This window comes from Sciurus vulgaris (genome assembly GCF_902686455.1).
Source record: "Sciurus vulgaris genome assembly, contig: HiC_scaffold_181_arrow_ctg1, whole genome shotgun sequence".
In the NCBI taxonomy this organism is placed as follows: Eukaryota; Metazoa; Chordata; class Mammalia; order Rodentia; family Sciuridae; genus Sciurus; species Sciurus vulgaris.
The window spans coordinates 199,581-218,965 of record NW_027632872.1 but is presented as its reverse complement, the minus strand read 5'-3'; the positions used below and the strand labels follow the sequence as shown (position 1 = coordinate 218,965).

At 35.9% G+C, this 19,385-nt stretch overlaps 1 protein-coding gene across 1 annotated transcript in view; it reads right to left on the bottom strand.

Annotated features, from left to right (window-relative positions):
* Nucleotides 1-393: 393 nt before the first annotated feature.
* The window catches only part of LOC306652372 (uncharacterized protein), a 131,659-nt gene continuing 112,667 nt past the window's right edge, over nt 394-19,385 (bottom strand). The window contains exons 5-6 of the mRNA XM_079125306.1: nt 13,083-13,209; nt 394-560 (exon numbers count right to left, since the gene is read on the bottom strand). Of these exons, the coding sequence (XP_078981432.1) occupies nt 494-560; nt 13,083-13,209 (194 nt within the window). The 3' untranslated portion in view covers nt 394-493. The remainder of the gene's footprint in view (nt 561-13,082; nt 13,210-19,385) is intronic.

Genomic DNA, 19,385 nt, shown 5'->3' with positions numbered 1-19,385 from the left:
AACATCTGGAGAATCAGCCAACACAAACAGCTTGAAACTAAAGATTGGGAAACCATAAATTCCATGTTGGTAAGCATTAAATTTAGTCCCTGGTTTCATGTTAGATGTGATTTATTCTGAATTCCTTATTTTTCATCTCCCACAAATCAAATCATGCTACAGTATGTACTTAATTGGTGTTGAAATCCTTCCAAACACGTTTGGTGCTTGCAAGGTTCCTATTTGACGTTAATCAAAAGACAAAGATGAAAATCATCACCACCAGCCATCTAAAGGGAAACAGATGAAGTGCCAAAACAATAACACCCAGTGTTAGGACTGTAACAAATATCATCAATCAGGCCACTGGCAGTCTGGCCACATCTCCATCTGTGAGGCTGTCAGGCCTAATGATCTTAGTAGGGCTGGGCTGGAGCAGAGGCTCAAAAGCAGGCTTCCCTGGAGAGCCACACCACTGACTCACTGGTTGATCCTCTTCCTTTTCAATTAAACTTCAGAACATGCATGACCAGGAGGTTTGAGTTGGTGGTGTGGTCTCACCCTGCTCACTGTGCTTCTGCCTGTACAGGAGAGAAGTTCCACTTGGTGGGTGGGCGGTAGTTGGGTGAGCATGGGTGAGCCAAAGGGGAAAGAGCCTGAAAGATGTTGGAATCAGCCACTTCAGAGCTGTGTGGCTGAATCTCCCTGAGCCTCTGTTTCCCTAACTCTAAAGTGTGATAGTAATAGTTACCTTGCAGAGCTGCTCAGAGGAGAAATTAGATAAAGAAAACAAACACTTAGGTTCACAGTCAACATGAAAGCTCCTTAAAGTGTTGAAGAGTCTATGAGTGGAAGTCTGAAGCATGGCCCAGTAAATCAACAGCTAGAAAAAGAAGCCTGTGCTGAGACAAGCAGAACCCTGGCATTGACTTGGGCACGTGTGGAGTCAAATTTTGATTTTCCACATAAAAGCTCCATGAGCATAATAAAGAGCCTTAAGGTACCACTGTACATGTTTGGGCATGCTCACACCCATCTCTCCCCCACACATAGCTGATTACCTCATCTATAAAGCAGAAATAACAGTGGCACCTACCTGGAAGAGTTGATGCAGAATTAATGAGATTGTAGACTGCTTTGTGTAACACCTGACAAGACTGCTTTGTGGCTTGCTTTCTATCCCAACTTCCAGAAAGAGAGGTGGACAAGGAGGAGGAGGAAGAGGAGGATAAAGGAGAAGGAAGAGGAGGATAAAGGAGAAGGAAGAGGAAGAGAAGAAGATGAAGAGGAGGGGGAGGAAGAGGAGGTAGATGAAGAAGAGGAGGAGGGAAGAGGAGGAAGAAAAAGAAGTCAAAATTCTGTAATTATTAGAAATACTTCCCAGTTTGAACAAAAGCAGCCTATGGGTGAGAGTGGGCCACTTGGGGGAAGCCAAGGGTGGGGGGAATGTCTCCTACAACAGAAAGTCATGTTCCCTTGAAGAATCCAAGACTGAGGTTAAAAATGCTGCTTGGGCTCTGGGGTAATTGAACAAAGCACTGGGAGTGGGATGTGCAGAAGTGAGACCTCTTCTAGGGCATTTAAGGACTGTTAAAACAGGATTCATATGCTCTGACAAAGACTGCATCCAATCCCATATAATCCTTCCCTCTCTCCCCAGTGCCTTCAGACTACAAAAACAGAAGAGAGAAATATAAATGCATACCTTACACTTTAGCTGAGAGAGGAAGAAAGTTAGATTTAGGAAAAGAAGGAAGTGTGGCAAGGAGGGTACACTCATAGACTCTTAAAGTAGAGAGAAGACTGGTTAGTGCTTCCCACATCATGCATTAAAATATAAACAAGAAGAGAAGAGGCACAGCAACTGTGCAAACAGACACAGAATAAGAAGCAAAGGAATTTAGCAGGCAAAGACAGACGATGAACCTAGTCTCAATGAAAATCCATCCTAAGAAACAGAAAGATACTCCTCAAAAATGACTTGATATAAAACATTTTTTAAAATATCTGAATATCTTAAATCTGCACACGATGATAATGTAACTACAGAGTTGAAATGCACACTGCAAAGCTAAGGAAATTAACTGATTACCAAAACAAGATCATATCAATAAGTTCTTAATAACAAAGAACAAAAAGAATTACTAGAATTTATGACAGTGAATGTAGATGTTTTCAAAGTGATAATAGCAAATAGAGAAGAGATGGTGCATGCATACATAGAAAATACATAAAATAATTCACATGGATAAGTCAGATCAAGAAATAATTCACTTGGTACATTAGGATGTCTTTTACTTTAAAAGAAAACAGAAAACAAGGGTAATAAGGATATAGGAAAAGTGAAATCTTTGTATACTTCTGGGGTCAATGTAAAACGATGTTGCAACCTTAGAAAATGGCATGACAGTTCCTAAAATAATTAAAGATAGAATCATCATATTATTCAGCAGTTCAACTTGTTATATATTCCAAAGAATTGAAAGTGGGAAATGAAATAGATATTTGTATCCATGTGCACAGCAGTATTATTCCTAATAGCCAAAAGGTAGTAGCAACCCAAAGGCCCACTGAAAAATGAACAAACAAAATATACACACACAGTTGAATAGTATTACTCAGCCTTAAAGAGGAGGAACATTCTGACACATATTATAACATGGATGAACCCTGAAAATGTTATGTTAAGCAAAAAAAAGCCAGTAGTAATGTCATAAGTAACTTAGAGGAGTCAAATTCATAGAGTAGAATGGCGGTTGCCCAGGTGTGGGTGGAGGGATGAATGGGGAACTGCTTAAGTTTAGAAAGTTTCAGTTTTACAAAATGAAAAAAGTTCTGGAGATGGATAGTGGATACGGCTGCAAAACAATGTGAATGGACTGAACTCCTGCACACTTAAAAATGGATGAAATGGTAAATTTTGCTATGCTTATTATACCAGTTTTTTTTAAATTAAAAGAAATAAATGAGTCACTATATGGGTAATTTAGTATTCTATCAGCAGAGAATCCAATAAGTAAAACAGAAACAGATACTCAGAACCATAATTTTAAGAATTCTGTGAAATGAAAAATAAGATATAAAAAAGATTCTGAAAAATTGATATATAATGATCCATATAGATCTGTATATCCTGGCTTCTTTATTGAACTTCAAACAAATAAGCACAGAACGCATCAGAAATGTAGGCAAAAGAAAAAATTACGTGTAAGGGAAAAAATCGGCCTGGTCTTTGAATTTTTCTATAGCATCATTTACCTAACTTTCTATTTTTTAATTTTTTGTCAAAAACTTTAAATATAAAGGAATTAAAATCCAAGAATACTATACCTGGACAAGTTGGTATTCAAGTAGAGATAGGCCCCAAGAATGTACTCACAAAATTGAAAAACTTATCAAAACGTAGCAGCCAATTATAAAACTTTCTGGACAAACCCACTTGATGATGAAATTTAGCTAATCAAGAGATGAATCAAAATAAATCATTTGGAAATGGAAAAGCCATAGTAAAATATTGGTGCTAAACAATAAATACATTTAAATATAAAACTAAGTCTAAACAATTGAAGAAATTTATAGGACAGAATATAAATATATGAAGTTTAAAACTACTGCTGCTTTTGATGCTACAATAAAATCAATATCCTACTGGATTACAATAATAAATATTCTTAGCTTGCTCATATTAGGAAATTAGCTGTGGTTCTGTTGGGTTCATCCCCACACATTTTCTCCTTTCTTAAGTCAGACTGAAAGAATATCCCCTCTTTAGAACATGCTATTTTCATTATGGAAGGCCAAACCAGTTGGTACCAAGCCAAAGCATACATTTACATTAAATACTTTTGCTTAGAAGAGGCAAACATCATGTGCAATCATGGTTCATTGACCCAAGTAGGAAACATGATCAAGCCTACAGTCATTGAGATGGGACTAAATATGGGATTTGGGGAAAATGGAATGGGAGGAAGTACAAAAATATTAATCTCATTTTTTCTACAGGGAATCAATTCATACTTATAAAGTCAAAACATTGTAATGAACAAAATATTATGATTTCAACCTCTTAATGTTTTTTAGTATTTTTATCCTTTAACTTTCAAGGAATCTTGTGTGAATTAGTGTATGTGGTAAAGAAGATGTACCCCTAATTCTTTTAGTTTATTCCTTTAGTTTTTTACTCTAGTTTTGCTATCATGTTTTTTTTTCTATATTAAATACTAAATTCAAGTAAAATTAAGTATAATCCTTTTTACTTCAATATAGCATATGGTTGATTCCATTTTAATAAAATTATTCCCCCTTTGTTATTTTGGTGAGCTAGTTAGCTTTCCATCATTGTGACAAAATATCTGAGATAATAAAACTTAAAAAGAGATGAAAGGTTTATTTTGGCTCATAGTTTAGAGTTATCAGGCCATGGTCACTTGACCCTACTACTTTGGGCCTGTGGTGGCATAAATACATTCATGGCAGTATACATAATACGTTCAAGGCAGGAACGAGTGACAGAAAAACGCTATTCACCACATGGCAGGTAGGAAGCAAAGATCCAGACAGGAAGGGAGTCTCGATGTTCACCTCAAGGGCACGCCCCAATTGACCAAACTTCCTTCTGCCCCACTTCCTATAGGTTTGACTACCTCCATATAGTACCAAGCCAAGAATTAGGAACTTAATATATAGGCCTTTGGGAGACATTCCAGATCCAAATTAAAGCAACAGGTCACCTTTGATGATATTTGGTATGACTTATTGTTTATTTTATTATTATCATCATTATAAGCATTTATCACTTTTACGAATGAAATTGTCACCATTATAATATTGCAATGAAGTGCCAAACATGAATGAGTATATATCTCATTTACACTCAAAAATTCATAAAAACAACATGGAAATTTTTTTGTTTAATGAAGTTTAATGTCTCTCTCAGGTCTCTATGATTTTCAGAAACATGTGCCATCCAAATAGGGGTGTTATTTGTATTGCATGGGGAATGGAACATTTGATCCTCAGCTTGTGTCTCTGTTTTGGTTTTCCTGCCACAGTTGTTACAGTCTGAGTTTCCCAAAATTCATATCTTGAAACATAACCACGATTGTAGTAGGACTGTTGGGGAGGCCTTTAGAAGGTGATTAAGTCTTGTGGGCAGAGCCTTTGTGAATGAGCTTAAGGCTTTTTATAAGCGGCTTCATATAGTATTCACCCTCTTTGGTTCTTCCATTTTCATCCTATGAGGAAACAGCAATGAGGTATCATTTTGGAAGCAGGGACTTAGACTTTCCAACTTCCAGAACAGTAAGAAATAAATCTGTTTATTATAAATTACCTAATCTGTGTAATTTTGTTATAGCAGCATAAATGGACCAAGACCATGGCCTTCAACTAATACCATCAAGGCCCCTCATGATTTATTCTCTTCTACTTCTCATTGGAGGTACAAAGATCTCAGTGAGGCTCACTGGCATCATCTACCTAAATGTAGCAAGGAGAAATTCCTTCCCTGTTGTCTTAACAGCTTTACTCCAGAGACAGGAATCCAGCCTACAGACTCTGGAGAATCCCCAGCATGCTCTATAGAAACATGTAACTTGTCACAGGCCAACAATAGTTGGCACCGCTCTGTCTCCACTTCCATTTCATTTTTGGAGATATTTTCCTGACTAGGGACACAGAGAGGAAGTAAGTCATTCTGCCTCTAGAGGTAGATATCAGTAAATGATGCTCTTGAATGACACTCCTTCTCGCTCTTTGAATGACACTCCTTCTCGCTTGAGGTTTCCTTGGAAGCACCTAGCATAATCTTGTTAATGTGCTATGGTTTTGGGAAGGTAAGTTTTAAGTCCTATTACATCCCTCCACAGAGGCTCTCTGCTTGTTGAATGGAACCAAACAAATGGAAAAAAAAAAAAAAAAAAAAGAACACCTAAGAGAGGCAAAGAGAAGTAGAAAGTAGGAGGAAACCCACTGGTTCACATCTCAAAAGTATTGTTTTATCATGCTTAAATTGAATTTAAAAAATCCTCTGTGAGCTCAACCTGGAAGATAGTGTATCTGCCAGGTTATGGGCTATTATTTCAGTTTTTGGAAAGGAGATGCTAACAGTTGACAATAAAGAGGTTGAGAGTGAGTGATTTACTGGCAGACTGTTCTCAGATTACCTCCAAAACAAAGAGAAACACACTTTGTCTTCCTCTCATATATGCCAAGTGCTCTGCAGAGTGCTGAGGAAGGGTCTGAAATATTGGAGAAGGGAGTGACCTGGATATAAAGCAGGCCAGTAAGAGGATTTATGGCCAGTGGGACACTACAGCCAAATTCTCATTCAAAAAGAAGGCAAAAAGAAGAAAAGCAACAAAAACACAGCAAAAAAAAAATGTGTTAATAAAGAGGTATGAATTTAAAAAGTCAATCACAGTTCTCAACTTGAGAAAAATCTATCTGAACCAACAAGAGTATATTAAGGCAAGATCCATCAAATAATTTCCTATTTTTGTCCTGAGACCTAAAGGTACATGTGCATGATACATAAAAATGACTCATATTATGTGCAAAAAATTTTGAACACACCATTGCTTTCTACTGGAGCATGAAGCATAGGGCCACATAAAATGAAGAGAACATCTGCTCAAATGGATGAGTATCCAGAATGGTCCATGGAGAGCTTATGCACCAGATGACACATCTTTCAACTTAAATACCTGGGACATTTTCTGTATGTCTACAGGAAATCACTCCAGTATATCACATTTCCTCAAAAAGTAGGGTTGTTCTTACTGTTACTTCAGCCAAAATAAGAAAGTTTGTAAAAACAAACAAAAAACTCACAGATAAACAACATTTAAAGACAAGTACAAACTCTATACTCCAACAAAATAGAAAATTTCAAAGACATCAACAGGTTTCTAGAGATATATGAATTGCCTAAACTGAACGAGGAGGACATAAACAAATTAAATAGACCAATTTCAAGTAATGAAATAGAAGAAGTCATCAAAAGCCTACCAACAAAGAAAAGTCCAGGACCAGATAGGTTCTCAGCCGAGTTCTACAAAAACTTTAAAGAAGAGCTCATTCCAATACTTCTCAAAGTACTCCATGAAATAGAAGAGGAGGGAACCCTCCCAAACTCATTCTATGAAGCCAATATCACCCTGATACCTAAACCAGACAGAGACACATCAAGGAAAGAAAATTTCAGACCAATATCCTTAATGAACATCGACGCAAAAATTCTCAACAAAATTTTAGCAAATCGCATACAAAAACATACTAAAAAGATAGTGCACCATGATCAAGTGGGTTTCATCCCAGGGATGCAAGGTTGGTTCAACATCAGGAAATCAATAAATGTCATTCACCTTATCAATAGACTTAAATTCAAGAATCACATGATTATTTCAATAGATGCAGAAAAAGCATTTAATAAAATACAGCGCCCCTTCATGCTCAAAACAATAGAAAAAAGAGGGATAGTGGGAATATTCCTTAACATTGTAAAGGCCATCTATGCTATGCCCATGACTAATATCATTCTAAATGGTAAAAAACTGAAAGTATTCCCCTTAAAAACTGGAACAAGGCAGGAATGCACCCTTTCACCACTTCTATTCAATATGGTCCTTGAAACTCTAGCCAGAGCAATTAGACAGACCAAAGAAATTAAAGGGATATGAATAGGAAAAGAAGAACTCAAACTATCCCAATTTGCTGATGATATGATTATATATTTAGAGGAACCAGGATTGCACCAGAAAACTTTTAGAACTCATAAGTGAATTCAGTGAACTAGCAGGATATAAGATCAATGCTCATAAATCTAATGCATTTTTATACATAAGTGATGAATCTTTGGAAAGAATAACTAGGAAAACTACCCCATTCCCAATGCTTCGAAAAAAATAAAATCTTGGGAATCAATCTAACCAAAGAGGTGAAAGACCTCTACAATGAGAACTACAGAACACTAAAGAACAAAATTAAAGAAAACCTTAGAAGATGGAAAGATCTCCCATGTTCTTGGATAGGCAGAATTAATATTGTGAAAATGGCCATACTACCAAAAGTGCTATACAGATTCAATGCAATTCCAATTAAAATCCAAATGACGTACTTTACAGAAATAGAGCAAGCAATCATGAAATTCATCTGGAAGAATAAGAAACCCAGAATAGCTAAAGCAATCCTTCGCAGGAAAAATGAAGCTGGGGGTATCGCAATACCATAACTTCAACTATACTACAAGCAATAGTAACAAAAAAGGCATGGTATTGGTATCAAAATAGACAGGTAGATCAATGGTACAGAATAGAGGACATGGACACAAACCCAAATAAATACGATTTTCTCATACTAGACAAAGGTGCCAAAAATATGCAATGGAGAAAAGATAGCCTCTTCAACAAATGGTGCTGGGAAAATTGGAAATCCATATGCAACAGAATGAAACTAAACCCATATCTCTCACCGTGCACAAAACTAAACTCAAAATGGATCAAGGACCTCGGAATCAGACCAGAGACCCTGCAGATTATAGAAGAAAATGTTGGTCCAGATCTTCAACATATTGGCTTAGGACCAGACTTCCTCAACTGGACTCCCATAGCATAAGAAATAAAAGCAAGAATCAATAACTGGGATAGATTCAAACTAAAATGCTTTCTCTCAGCAAAGGAAACTATCAGCAATGCAAAGAAAGAGCCTACAGAGTGGGAGAAAATCTTTGCCAATCATACTTCAGATAGAGCACTAATCTACAGAATCTATAAAGAACTCAAAAAATACACCAAGAATACAAATAACCCAGTTGACAAATGGGCTAAGGAAATGAACAGACACTTCACAGAAGAAGATCTACAAGCAATCAACAAACATGAAAAAATGTTCACCATCTCTAGTAATAAGAGAAATGCAAATCAAAACAATCCTAATATTCCATCTCACCCCAATTAGAATGGCGATTATCAAGAACACAAGCAACAATAGGTGTTGGCAAGGATGTGGGGAGAAAGGTACATTCATACATTGCTGGTGGGGCTGCAAATTAGTGCAGCCACTCTGGAAAGCAGTGTGGAGATTCCTTAGAAAACTTGGAATGGAACCCCCATTTGACCCAGCTATCCCACTCCTTGGCCTATACCCAAAAGACTTAAAATCAGCATACTACAGAGATACAGCCACATCAATGTTCATAGCTGCTCAATTCACAATAGCCAGATTGTGTAACCAACCTAGATGCCCTTCAATTGATGAATGGATAAAAGAAACTGTGATATATATATATATATATATGTGTGTATATATATATACATATATATATACACACACACACACACACACACAGTGGAATATTAGCCATAAAGAATGATAAAATCATTGCATTTGCCGGCAAATGGATGTAATTGGAGAATATCATGCTAAGTGAGTTAAGCCAATCTCAAAAAACCAAAGGACAAATGATCTCGCTGATAAGTGATAAGTAGATGATGATACATAATGGGGGGTGGGAGGGGTTAATTTTAGGGTTAGAGTTAGGGTTAGGGAGGGGGGCAAGAATGGAGGAAGGAATGGACTGTATAGAGGGAAAAGAGGGGTGGGAGGTGTGGGGGGAAGTGAAAAAATAACAGAATGAATCAAACAACATTACCCTATGTAAATTTGTGATTACACAAATGGTATGCCTTTACTCCATGTATAAACAGAGAAACAACATGTATCCCATTTGTTTACAATAAAATAAAAACAAGTACAAATCTAGAAGTGTTATCAGAGAGGGGTATTTTCCTAAAGTTGATTGTACATGTTTGAAACAAAAACCATTGCTCAATTATGCCTTAGTATTTAATTAAACTGTATTTTTATATTCCACTTCATCCCAGAAAATCTGATGCATGTGCTATACATAATGTATATAGTTGTGATATAAACATGGCAACCTTCCATAATATGGGTCTCACTGTTTTCTCTGATACTCATAAGCAGAAGGTCAAGTTTCTAAAATCTCTAATACCCACTAATTGAACTGATGGGGGGGGGGGACTGTTGAAATGTATCTTACCATTGATTTTAAGTTTCATCTAAACATCAGTATCAAATGATTAGTGTCTCATTTGTTTATGGAGACTCATGTGAATCAAAGTTCTGAAATCTTAGAAAAAACTATTGTATTGCCTCCTTATCATTTCTGCTCATTTTCTTCCCAGAATTTTCCATGGGTTCAGAACCACACCAAAAACCTAAATGATATTTCGGTGTGTCATCTGTCTTTAATCTCTCAGTAACTTTTAGGCAAAAGAAACTTACTCTACCATTTATGACTAGCATTCATCTGAGGAAGTTTATAAAAGCACCAAATGCTTACTTTCTTAAATAAATTTTATATTGGAAGTATGAATACATAATTTTATTTATTAAATTATCACCAGTTTTGGTTCTCTTTAATATTTTTTCACTGCTGTGGTGTGAGAATACTTGTGTCCCTCTAAAATTCATGTTGTAACTTAATTCCCAATGAGAATATTAAGAGATATTTGAATATTAAGAATATTAAGAATATTTGATGGTGATTCAGCCGTGAGGGATCCACCCACATGAATGGGATTAGTGCCTCTACAAAGTATTTTAAGGGAACCTGTTCTGCTATTTTGTCCCATCTATGAGGACACAGGGTTCATCCCCTTTAGAGAGATTATGTCTTTACTAGATACCACATCTGCGAGCATGTTGATCTTGGTCCTTAATCTTTAACCTAGCCTCCAAAACTTTTAGAAATAAATTTCTGTTATTTATAAATTACCCAGTCTATGGTGTTTTGTTACAGCAGCAGGAAGGGACTAAGACAAGCACTATCTCTAAAAGGAGCTCTTTTCTCTCACAAACATTGCCATACTGTTTTATGCTATATGGTATTTTCCTTTCTAAAGACTGAGAGTTACTGTATTAGAAGCACATTTTATACAATGATCTTGGGGATTTTTTAGAAAATTTGATGTCCAAAATAAATATACTAGACAGATTATAAGAATGTGGTTTAATAGTTATATTGTTCCTTGTTGGTGCTATGAAAATATTGTTTTTAACTAGAGCGCCAATAAGGTATGCTCTTTGGAGTTCATTTATATAAGATTAGCACCTGGTTAAGAATTGCGATCTCTATGAAGCAGAAAATACACACCTACCTGATTCTTCTTTTAGATGTGTTTGATTTTTAAGTTAGATTCTTGTATTACAATTAAGGTACTTTATGTTTCCATTTGAGAAGAGTTCACATCCTATGCTATAGAATTCCAATATTTCTCAATCAACCCCAAATTGTTCACTGGTTTGATACACTACATAAGAATGAAAGTACATTTCTTGGTACATAGCCCTCCAGCCTCCTGAACACTTTTTTTAATCAAATCCTCATGTTCTCCTCATAGATGTTCTTTATATCTGGATGGGGACAATCTTTCCAAAGTTCAAGTCTGAGTTTATAGGCCTCTGTTTAACCACTAGGACAGAGGGTATGGAAGGAGTTGGGGAATGAACGAAGTGAGCCACAGGCATTTAGGGAAGTAGACAAGAAGATGTTTCTGGTTAATTTGGATGTGCACAATGAAATCACAAGTCTTTTTAAAAATATTTTTTAGCTGTTGATGGACCTTTATTTTATTCATTTATTTATCGAGATGCTGAGAATCAAACCCAGTGCCTCACACATGCATGAGGCAAGTGCTGTACCACAGAGCCACAATTTCAGCCCCCACAAGAGTCTTATGAGAGAAAAGAGGAGGTAGGGAGAATCAAAACCAGAAAAGGAGATGCAATGACAGGAGCAGAAGTCATGTGCTATGCAAAGTGAGCAGCTTCTAGAAGCTAAAAATAAAACCTCAAGGAATTCTTCCCTAGAACCTATAACCTTGCCAACACAGACTTCTGACCTCCAGAACCATAAGGTAATACATTTATACTATTTTGTTATAATTTTTTATAGCAGCAATGGGAAACTAATATGCTTGTCTCTGATAATATCATCAATATCAGACCTGGAGGTATATGCCTCCTATTTGTAGAGTCTAGTTGTTCTTGTTGTTCAAGATAAAGTCCTGGTTTGGAACAACTGTTAAATGTCACAGAAAAGAAATGTTTTTTTCCTTAGGGATACAAAGCTCCAGAACCAACCAGTAGAACCTGTAGTTTGCTCAATTGCTGGTGCTCAATACAGGTAAAGAAAACACAGAAATACATAATTATTTCACTAAAACTTTGAAACTTGGATTTCAAAACACTGTGTATCAATCGTAACTTCAATTGTGTGTGTTCTGTGTGTGTGTATATGAAAGTATTCTTTGACAAGCTTTTATTTTGGGGAAGGGTGTACCAAGGATTGAACCCAGGGGTGCTCAACCACTGAGTCACATCCTCAGCCCTTTTTATTTTTTATTTTGAGACAGGGTTGTGCTAAGTTGCTCAGGGTTTCATTAAGTTGTTCAGGCTGGCCTTGACCTTGAGATTTCCCTACCTCATTCTCCTACAGGCATGTACCACCATGCCCAGTTTGACATGCTTTTTTAGGGGAAGTCTTAAAAAGGATACAAAGTTGAGAGAGGACAGGCAGTTTGGAATGGGGACTTTTATTTAAGGTTTGACAGTAGATAAAAAATATAATAACTGTCCCAGAGTAAAGGAGCATCAAGTAGGCAGTAATGGAAAAAGATTTTCTTCTAAGATACAACTGGTAAGACTAGAGTGATGAAACAGGGAGAAAAGACAATAAGACACAGAATACTAGACACCATTAAGATCAAGTCACTACCTTGAGACCCAATTTTCATATTTTGTTACTATGTATTTGATATTTAGCCTAATACACAAAAAGCCTCCAAATTTTCCTAACATGATTTTTCCAATACCAATGTAGAGTTCCAACAACTGAGCTATGTGTCATAATTTGGTAAGAAAACCTAAGATTTCCAAAAACTAAAATATCTTTATTGTTCACACTTACTGTTCTTTCTTTCCATTATTTAAGTAGATTTGTAACACTAACATTACCAATGTTAAGAAGTTTCTATCCTCTCCCTGCCAGGTTAAGTGTTCATAAAGAAATCTCTACTTACAACTGTATAGCATGGCACTTTTGAAGGAATTCCATCTTCCTCTGATGCCCCATTAGATATGGGTCCCTTTTTTCCTCCTCTTCCTTGTATTGACCTTGGTCAAACTCTGTGCATCCATCTTCTTTGACTGGTCACAGAAAGTGTAAAAAAGTCTGTCACCAGTATTTCATAGATGGTAATACACACAGCAAAACACTGCACACATTTCACCATGATAAGCCAAAAACATCTGGCAAAAACAAAGTCTCACAAAACAGGCTATTAGAGAAAAACTGAAATGCTTCTCTGTGAAGTAATTAATCTCCTGACCTCAGAAGTCGTACCTGCTACCAATGCAGCCTCTACACTTCTAATTTCATATCTTGACTGTTTGCAAAAGATTAGGAAAACTTGGCTGAAAAGACAGCTATCTAGGTTGCTCATCTGGCATCTAAATGCTTGGGACCAGAAGTAGCAGATTTCAGACTTTTGAGATTTGGAATATTTGCATAGGGTTAAGCATTCCTAATGTGAAAAACTGAAATCCAAAATACTTGGGAATCTGAAACTTTTGAGCAGACTAAGAATATTCAACCTATGTAGACTGAATACCCTTTTTATCATTTCTGGGTCAACTGGAGGCATGGCAGGTACAAGGCAATGTGAAAGGTATGACTAGTAAAGAATTGTAAAGATTCTTCTGTAAATTGTGGTGGGGAGAAGAGAAGAATGAAGGAACTTTGGATGGTGTAGAGGAAAATGGGGTCGGCAGGGGTAGGGGACAGTAAGATAGTAGAATGAAACAGACAGTATTACTCTATGTATATGTACGATTACATGAATGGCGTGAATCTACATTGTGTACAACCACAGAAATGAAAAGTCGTACCCATTTGTGTACAATGAATCAAAATGCACTCTGTAAAAATAAAAAAAGATTATAATAAAAAAGGAATTGGTAAAGAGAGAAAAAAAGTTTTTTATTTTTTATTTTATGTATGTCGTTATGTATTCATTTGTTTATTTTTTACAATACTGGCGATTGAAAACAGGGTTATTTTACCACTGAGCTATAACCACAGTCCTTTTTGTTTTATTTTATGATAGGTTTTCATTAAGTAACTGAAGCTGGCCTTGAACTTGTGATCCTCCTGCCTCAGCCACTTCAGCTGCAGAGATCACATGTGTTCACCACCCCTCCCCATGAGAAAAGAGACTTCTTAAAGGCATAGCTATTGCCAAGTCCTGGTTTAAGATACAAGTATGGATTTTTTAACTCAAAATGCTTTGGAGACCATTCCACTAGGATTCAGCTCTATGGAAACTTCAGTAGCACAGTTTATCTGTTAAATGTCATTTCCCTTTCATTTTCGGTACTTATTTTCCCTTCCTCTTTCAGGGTCTTAGCACTTTAGGTTTGTTCATAGTCCCCAGCTATTAAAACTCCAGGCAGGTTTCTCTTCGTCCAAAGGAAACTCATTCTTACTGTCTTCCTTTGCAGAAAATTTCTAGCAACTAGTTATCACAGAAAATTCTAAATATTTGATATTTCCTGATTAAATGTTGGCTTGTGCAACCTCTCCTGCAGGAATATTTATATGTTTCTTGGGTAATACAATTTTCTCAAATAAATTAATTTCTTGATCATGATAAAATGCTAAGACATCAGCCAAATATTTGGGATAGGAAAAGCTCTGTGATTAACTGTTGTCTCTAAGATAATGATCCAGTGAAAAATCCTCAGGGTAGAAGTGAAAAATGCCAGACACAATGAGGACATATCCTGCCTTGCTGCCTCCTATAAGACTTTATGAGTAAGCTATTTATCTAAACAAGTTGTGCTTTACTTTCTTTCCTTCATTTAAATTCCAAGTGGCGATGTGACAAGATCTACAAGAAACCTGGCCTGATTCTTAAGAGATTGAAGGTGATACCCCATGAGTCATGGCTATGTATTAGGTTGATATAAAAATATAGCAGAGTCTAAAGTGAAAGACAAACACCTCCCAGAAACTGTCTTTCATTACAAATGTAAATTAATATTTAATATTAAGTTCTTCCAGTGATAATGATCGTAGTTTTTCCTTACTGCTGTTACTAATTATTCTTTCAAAACATTCAGAGGTCAATAATCTCAAGTCATTGATCTAAGAGGCCTGCTAAGAATGTCTAATCAATCCAATTAGTGGCAGTTTCACATGAGAAAAGTGCAACTTGGCATCAGACATATCAATCTTATCAGGCAGTCAATAATATGATCACTTAACTGTGAGCAAGGTAATATAATGTAATTTTTAAAGTACAACATGAATCCAGAGAACATTATGCTAAGTGAAATAAGCCATGTACAGAAAGACAAATACTGCATATCTCACTTTTATGTGGAATATAAAAAAGTGACCATAATTATAATGGACATATTATTACCCACTGTATATCTTAAAATTGTTAGAAGAGTAGATTTTAAATGCTATTACTGCTCACACAAAAGATTAACTATGTAATCAATTTGTAACTTAGCTTGATTTTATCATTCCACAGTAAAAATCAAAACATCACAGTGAGGACTGGAAAACGTAACTGAGTCTTAGAGTGCCTGCCTAGCACAAGTGAGGCCCTGGGTTATATTCCCATACCAAACACACACACACACACACACACACACACACATAATCACAGTATACCCCATAAACATATGGTTATTATTTGCCTATTAAAAAGATAATAAAGTAAAAGTACAAAGTATTTTCTCAAGGAGACTTTAATTACTGTAAGAAAACCACATGCAGAGCCCCACCACTATATAAATGTTTGATATAAAAATGTTCTTTAGCATTCCAAAACCAGTGGATGAACCATTTGCTGAGGAACAAGATATTTACATAGTTTCAAAGTATCTCCCCATAGATTGCTTATTAATTATGAATGGAAAAGTGTTACCTTGGTAGTAGGAAAAAAATCTCAGCAACATTATCACCAATAATGCCTCCTGATATAAGGCACTGAGAACAGATATATTACCTACTGAAAATGTGTAAACTTTATCAGTTTACAAGAAAACAAGCAAACAAACCCCAATTAGAAGATATTCTAAAGGAATCTGTAGTCTTCAAAAAAATATCAATCAACAATTTAAAAAAAAAGGTTGAAAGATTGTTTCAGGTTAAGAATAAAGAAATGACAACTGAATAAAATGCATGATTCTAGGTTGGAGAAGAAATTGTTATAAAGGACAAGTTATCAGGACAATCAACAAAATTTGAATATGGACTACATATCAGATAACACGCATCAATGTTTAATCCTGAATTTGATAATTATACTGCTCTGTAGAAGACTGTTATTGCTTTTAGGATAGACATACTGAAATATCTTGGGATAAATTGTCATGTTTTCTTTTTTTTTTGCAGGGGGGGCATATTGGGGATTGAACTCAGGGGCCACATCCCCAGTATTATGTATTTTATTTAAATACAGGGTCTCACAAAGTTGCTTAGTGTCTTGCCATTGCTGAGGCTGGCTTTGAACTCGAGATCCTCCTGCTTCAGTCTCCTGAGCCCCTGGGATCATAGGTGTGCACCACCTTGCCTAGCTAAGTGCCATGATTTCTATAGCTTAACCTAGGTGAAAGAAAGAGAAGAAGAAGTAGGAGGGGAAGGGGAAGAACATATTTTTAAAAGTAAAGCAAATATGACAAAATGGGCAAAAAGAGTGATGCAGGAGGTATCCCAATACCAGACCTTAAACTACTATAGAGAAATAGGAACAAAAACAGCATGGTATTGGCACCAAAATAGGTAGACCAATGGTACAGGATAGAAGACACAGAGACATATCCACATAAGTACAGTTATCTCAGACTAGACGAAGGTGCCACAAACTTACAATGGAGAAAAGATAGCCTCTTCAATAAATGGTGCTGGCAAAACTGGAAATCCATATGCAGTAAAATGAAATTAAGCCCCTATCTCTCATCCTGTACAAAACTCAACTCAAAATGGATCAAGGATCTAGGAATTAGACCTGAGACTCTTCATCAAATAGAAGAAAAAGTAGGCCCAAATCTCCATCACGTTGGCTTAGGACCAGACATCTTTAACAAGACCCCCATAGTGCAAGAAATAAAAGCAAGAATCAATAAATGGGATAGATTCAAACTAAAAAGCTTTTTCTCAGCAAAGGAAACAATAATGTGAAGAGAGCCTACAGAGTGGGAGAAAATCTTTTCCACACACACCTCAGAGCACTAATCTCCAAAGTTCATAAAGAACTTAAAAAAATTTATATCAAAAATACAAAGAACCCAATCAATAAATCGACTATGGAACTGAGCAGACACTTCACAGAGGAAGATATACAGGTGATCAACAAATATATGAAAAAGTGCTCATCATCCCTCGTAATTAAAGAAATGCAAATTAAAACCACCCTAAGATTTCATCTAACTCCAATTAGAATGGCTTTCATCAAGAACACAAGCAATAATAAGTGTTGGCATGGATGTGGGGAAAAAGGCACACTCATACATTGCTGGTAGAGTTATAAATTGGTAGTCACTCTGGAAAGCAGTATGAAGATTACTCAGAAAACTTGGAATGGACCCACCATTTGACCCAGCTATCCCATTCCTCGGTTTATACCCAAAGGACTTAAAATCAGCATACGACAGTGATGCAGCCACATCAATGTTCATAGCTGCTTAATTCACAATAGCTAGACTGTGGAACCAACCTAGATGCCCTTCAGTTGATGAATGGATAAAGAAACTGTGGTATGATTATTACACAGTCATAAAGAAGAATAAAATTATGGCATTTGCTGGTAAATGGATGGAGCCAGAAAATATCATGCTAAGTGAAATAAGCTAGGCCCTACAAACCAAAGGTGACTCTGATAAGTGGATAATGATACATAATGAGGGGTGGTGGCAGCAAAGAGAAGATGAAGGAACTTTGGATGATGTAGAGGAAAATGGGGTGGAAGGGGATGGGAGATGGAAAGATAGAAGAATGAAACAAATAGTATTACCCTATGTATGTGTATTATTACATGAATGGTGTGAATCTACATTGTATACAACCATAGAAATGAAAAGTTGTACCCCATTTGTGTAAAATGAATCAAAATGAAGTCTGTAAAAATTTTTAAAAACTGTAATTAAAAAAATCATATCAATTTATAAATCTAAGTGAGATTTATAGGAGTGCATTTTAATATTCTTATAACTGTTCTATAGGCTTTACTAGTTTTTATTTTTTTTTTCCAAAATAAAAAGAGGAAGAAGGGAAGAAAAAGAAGAGAAACATGTATATTATATAAACAGTGAGCAGGGAATGTAGCTCAGTGGAAAAAATGGTACAGTAAATATGGCAATGTTATCAACTTATGAGTATAGGTAGAATAAACATAAGGGAATTTAATATTCTTGCAATTTTTCTATAGGCTTTACTTTTTTCAAAATAAAACATTTAATTTTTGTTTGTTTAATGGTTTTCATTTTTGTTTAAGATGTAGTTTCACTATTTTGTTTGCCTGGGCTTAAGCAATCCTCCATCTCAGTTGCCTGAGTAGCTGTGATTACAGGATCATGCCACTGCATATGGCCCCCCCCCAAAAAGTTTAATTTTAAAAATGTTCTACAACAATTTCCTGCAGAGAAAGACCCTCATATGAGATTGACTCTTAGGGTCTTTAAAAATGGATTCCCTCTTCTTCCTAATTCTTTGAATCAGTGTACATGATGGATACACACATAAACACACCACATGAAGTATGTTATAGTAATGTAAATGTATTCATTTCTTACAAAGAAAATAATAATAGCAACAATTATAATAATAGCTATCCTTTTTTCTAATATTTACTATGGACTGGGCACTGTACCATGCATTTTATATATGTTATCTTCTTGACCCTTATAATCTAAGAAGATGGTATTATCAGTCCAATTTACAAATGAGAAAACTAAGGATTAGGGAAGTTAAACAACCCACCCAAGAGCTAGTAAGTAGGAAAGCCAGGCTTTAAATTTAGCCTTGTCTAATTCTAAAGTCTGTACTTTTGTGTCTCTCAAGACACAAATTTTTTTAAAAAGAAACTATCTCATCATTATTGCTACCCCACCTTCCTCTAAGATCGTTCTACAGCATGAGTTTCTTAAGTTTTTACAAACTTAAGCCAGGTCAGCCTAACTAAACACTGGAATAAAAAGGTCATGGTTATTTAAAGGTAAAAACATCCTAAGGCAAATCAAATAGAACTAATGCAGCTACTGGCCTGATTCAGGGACTGCCAATCAGGCAGCTGTATAGATCAAAAGATCTT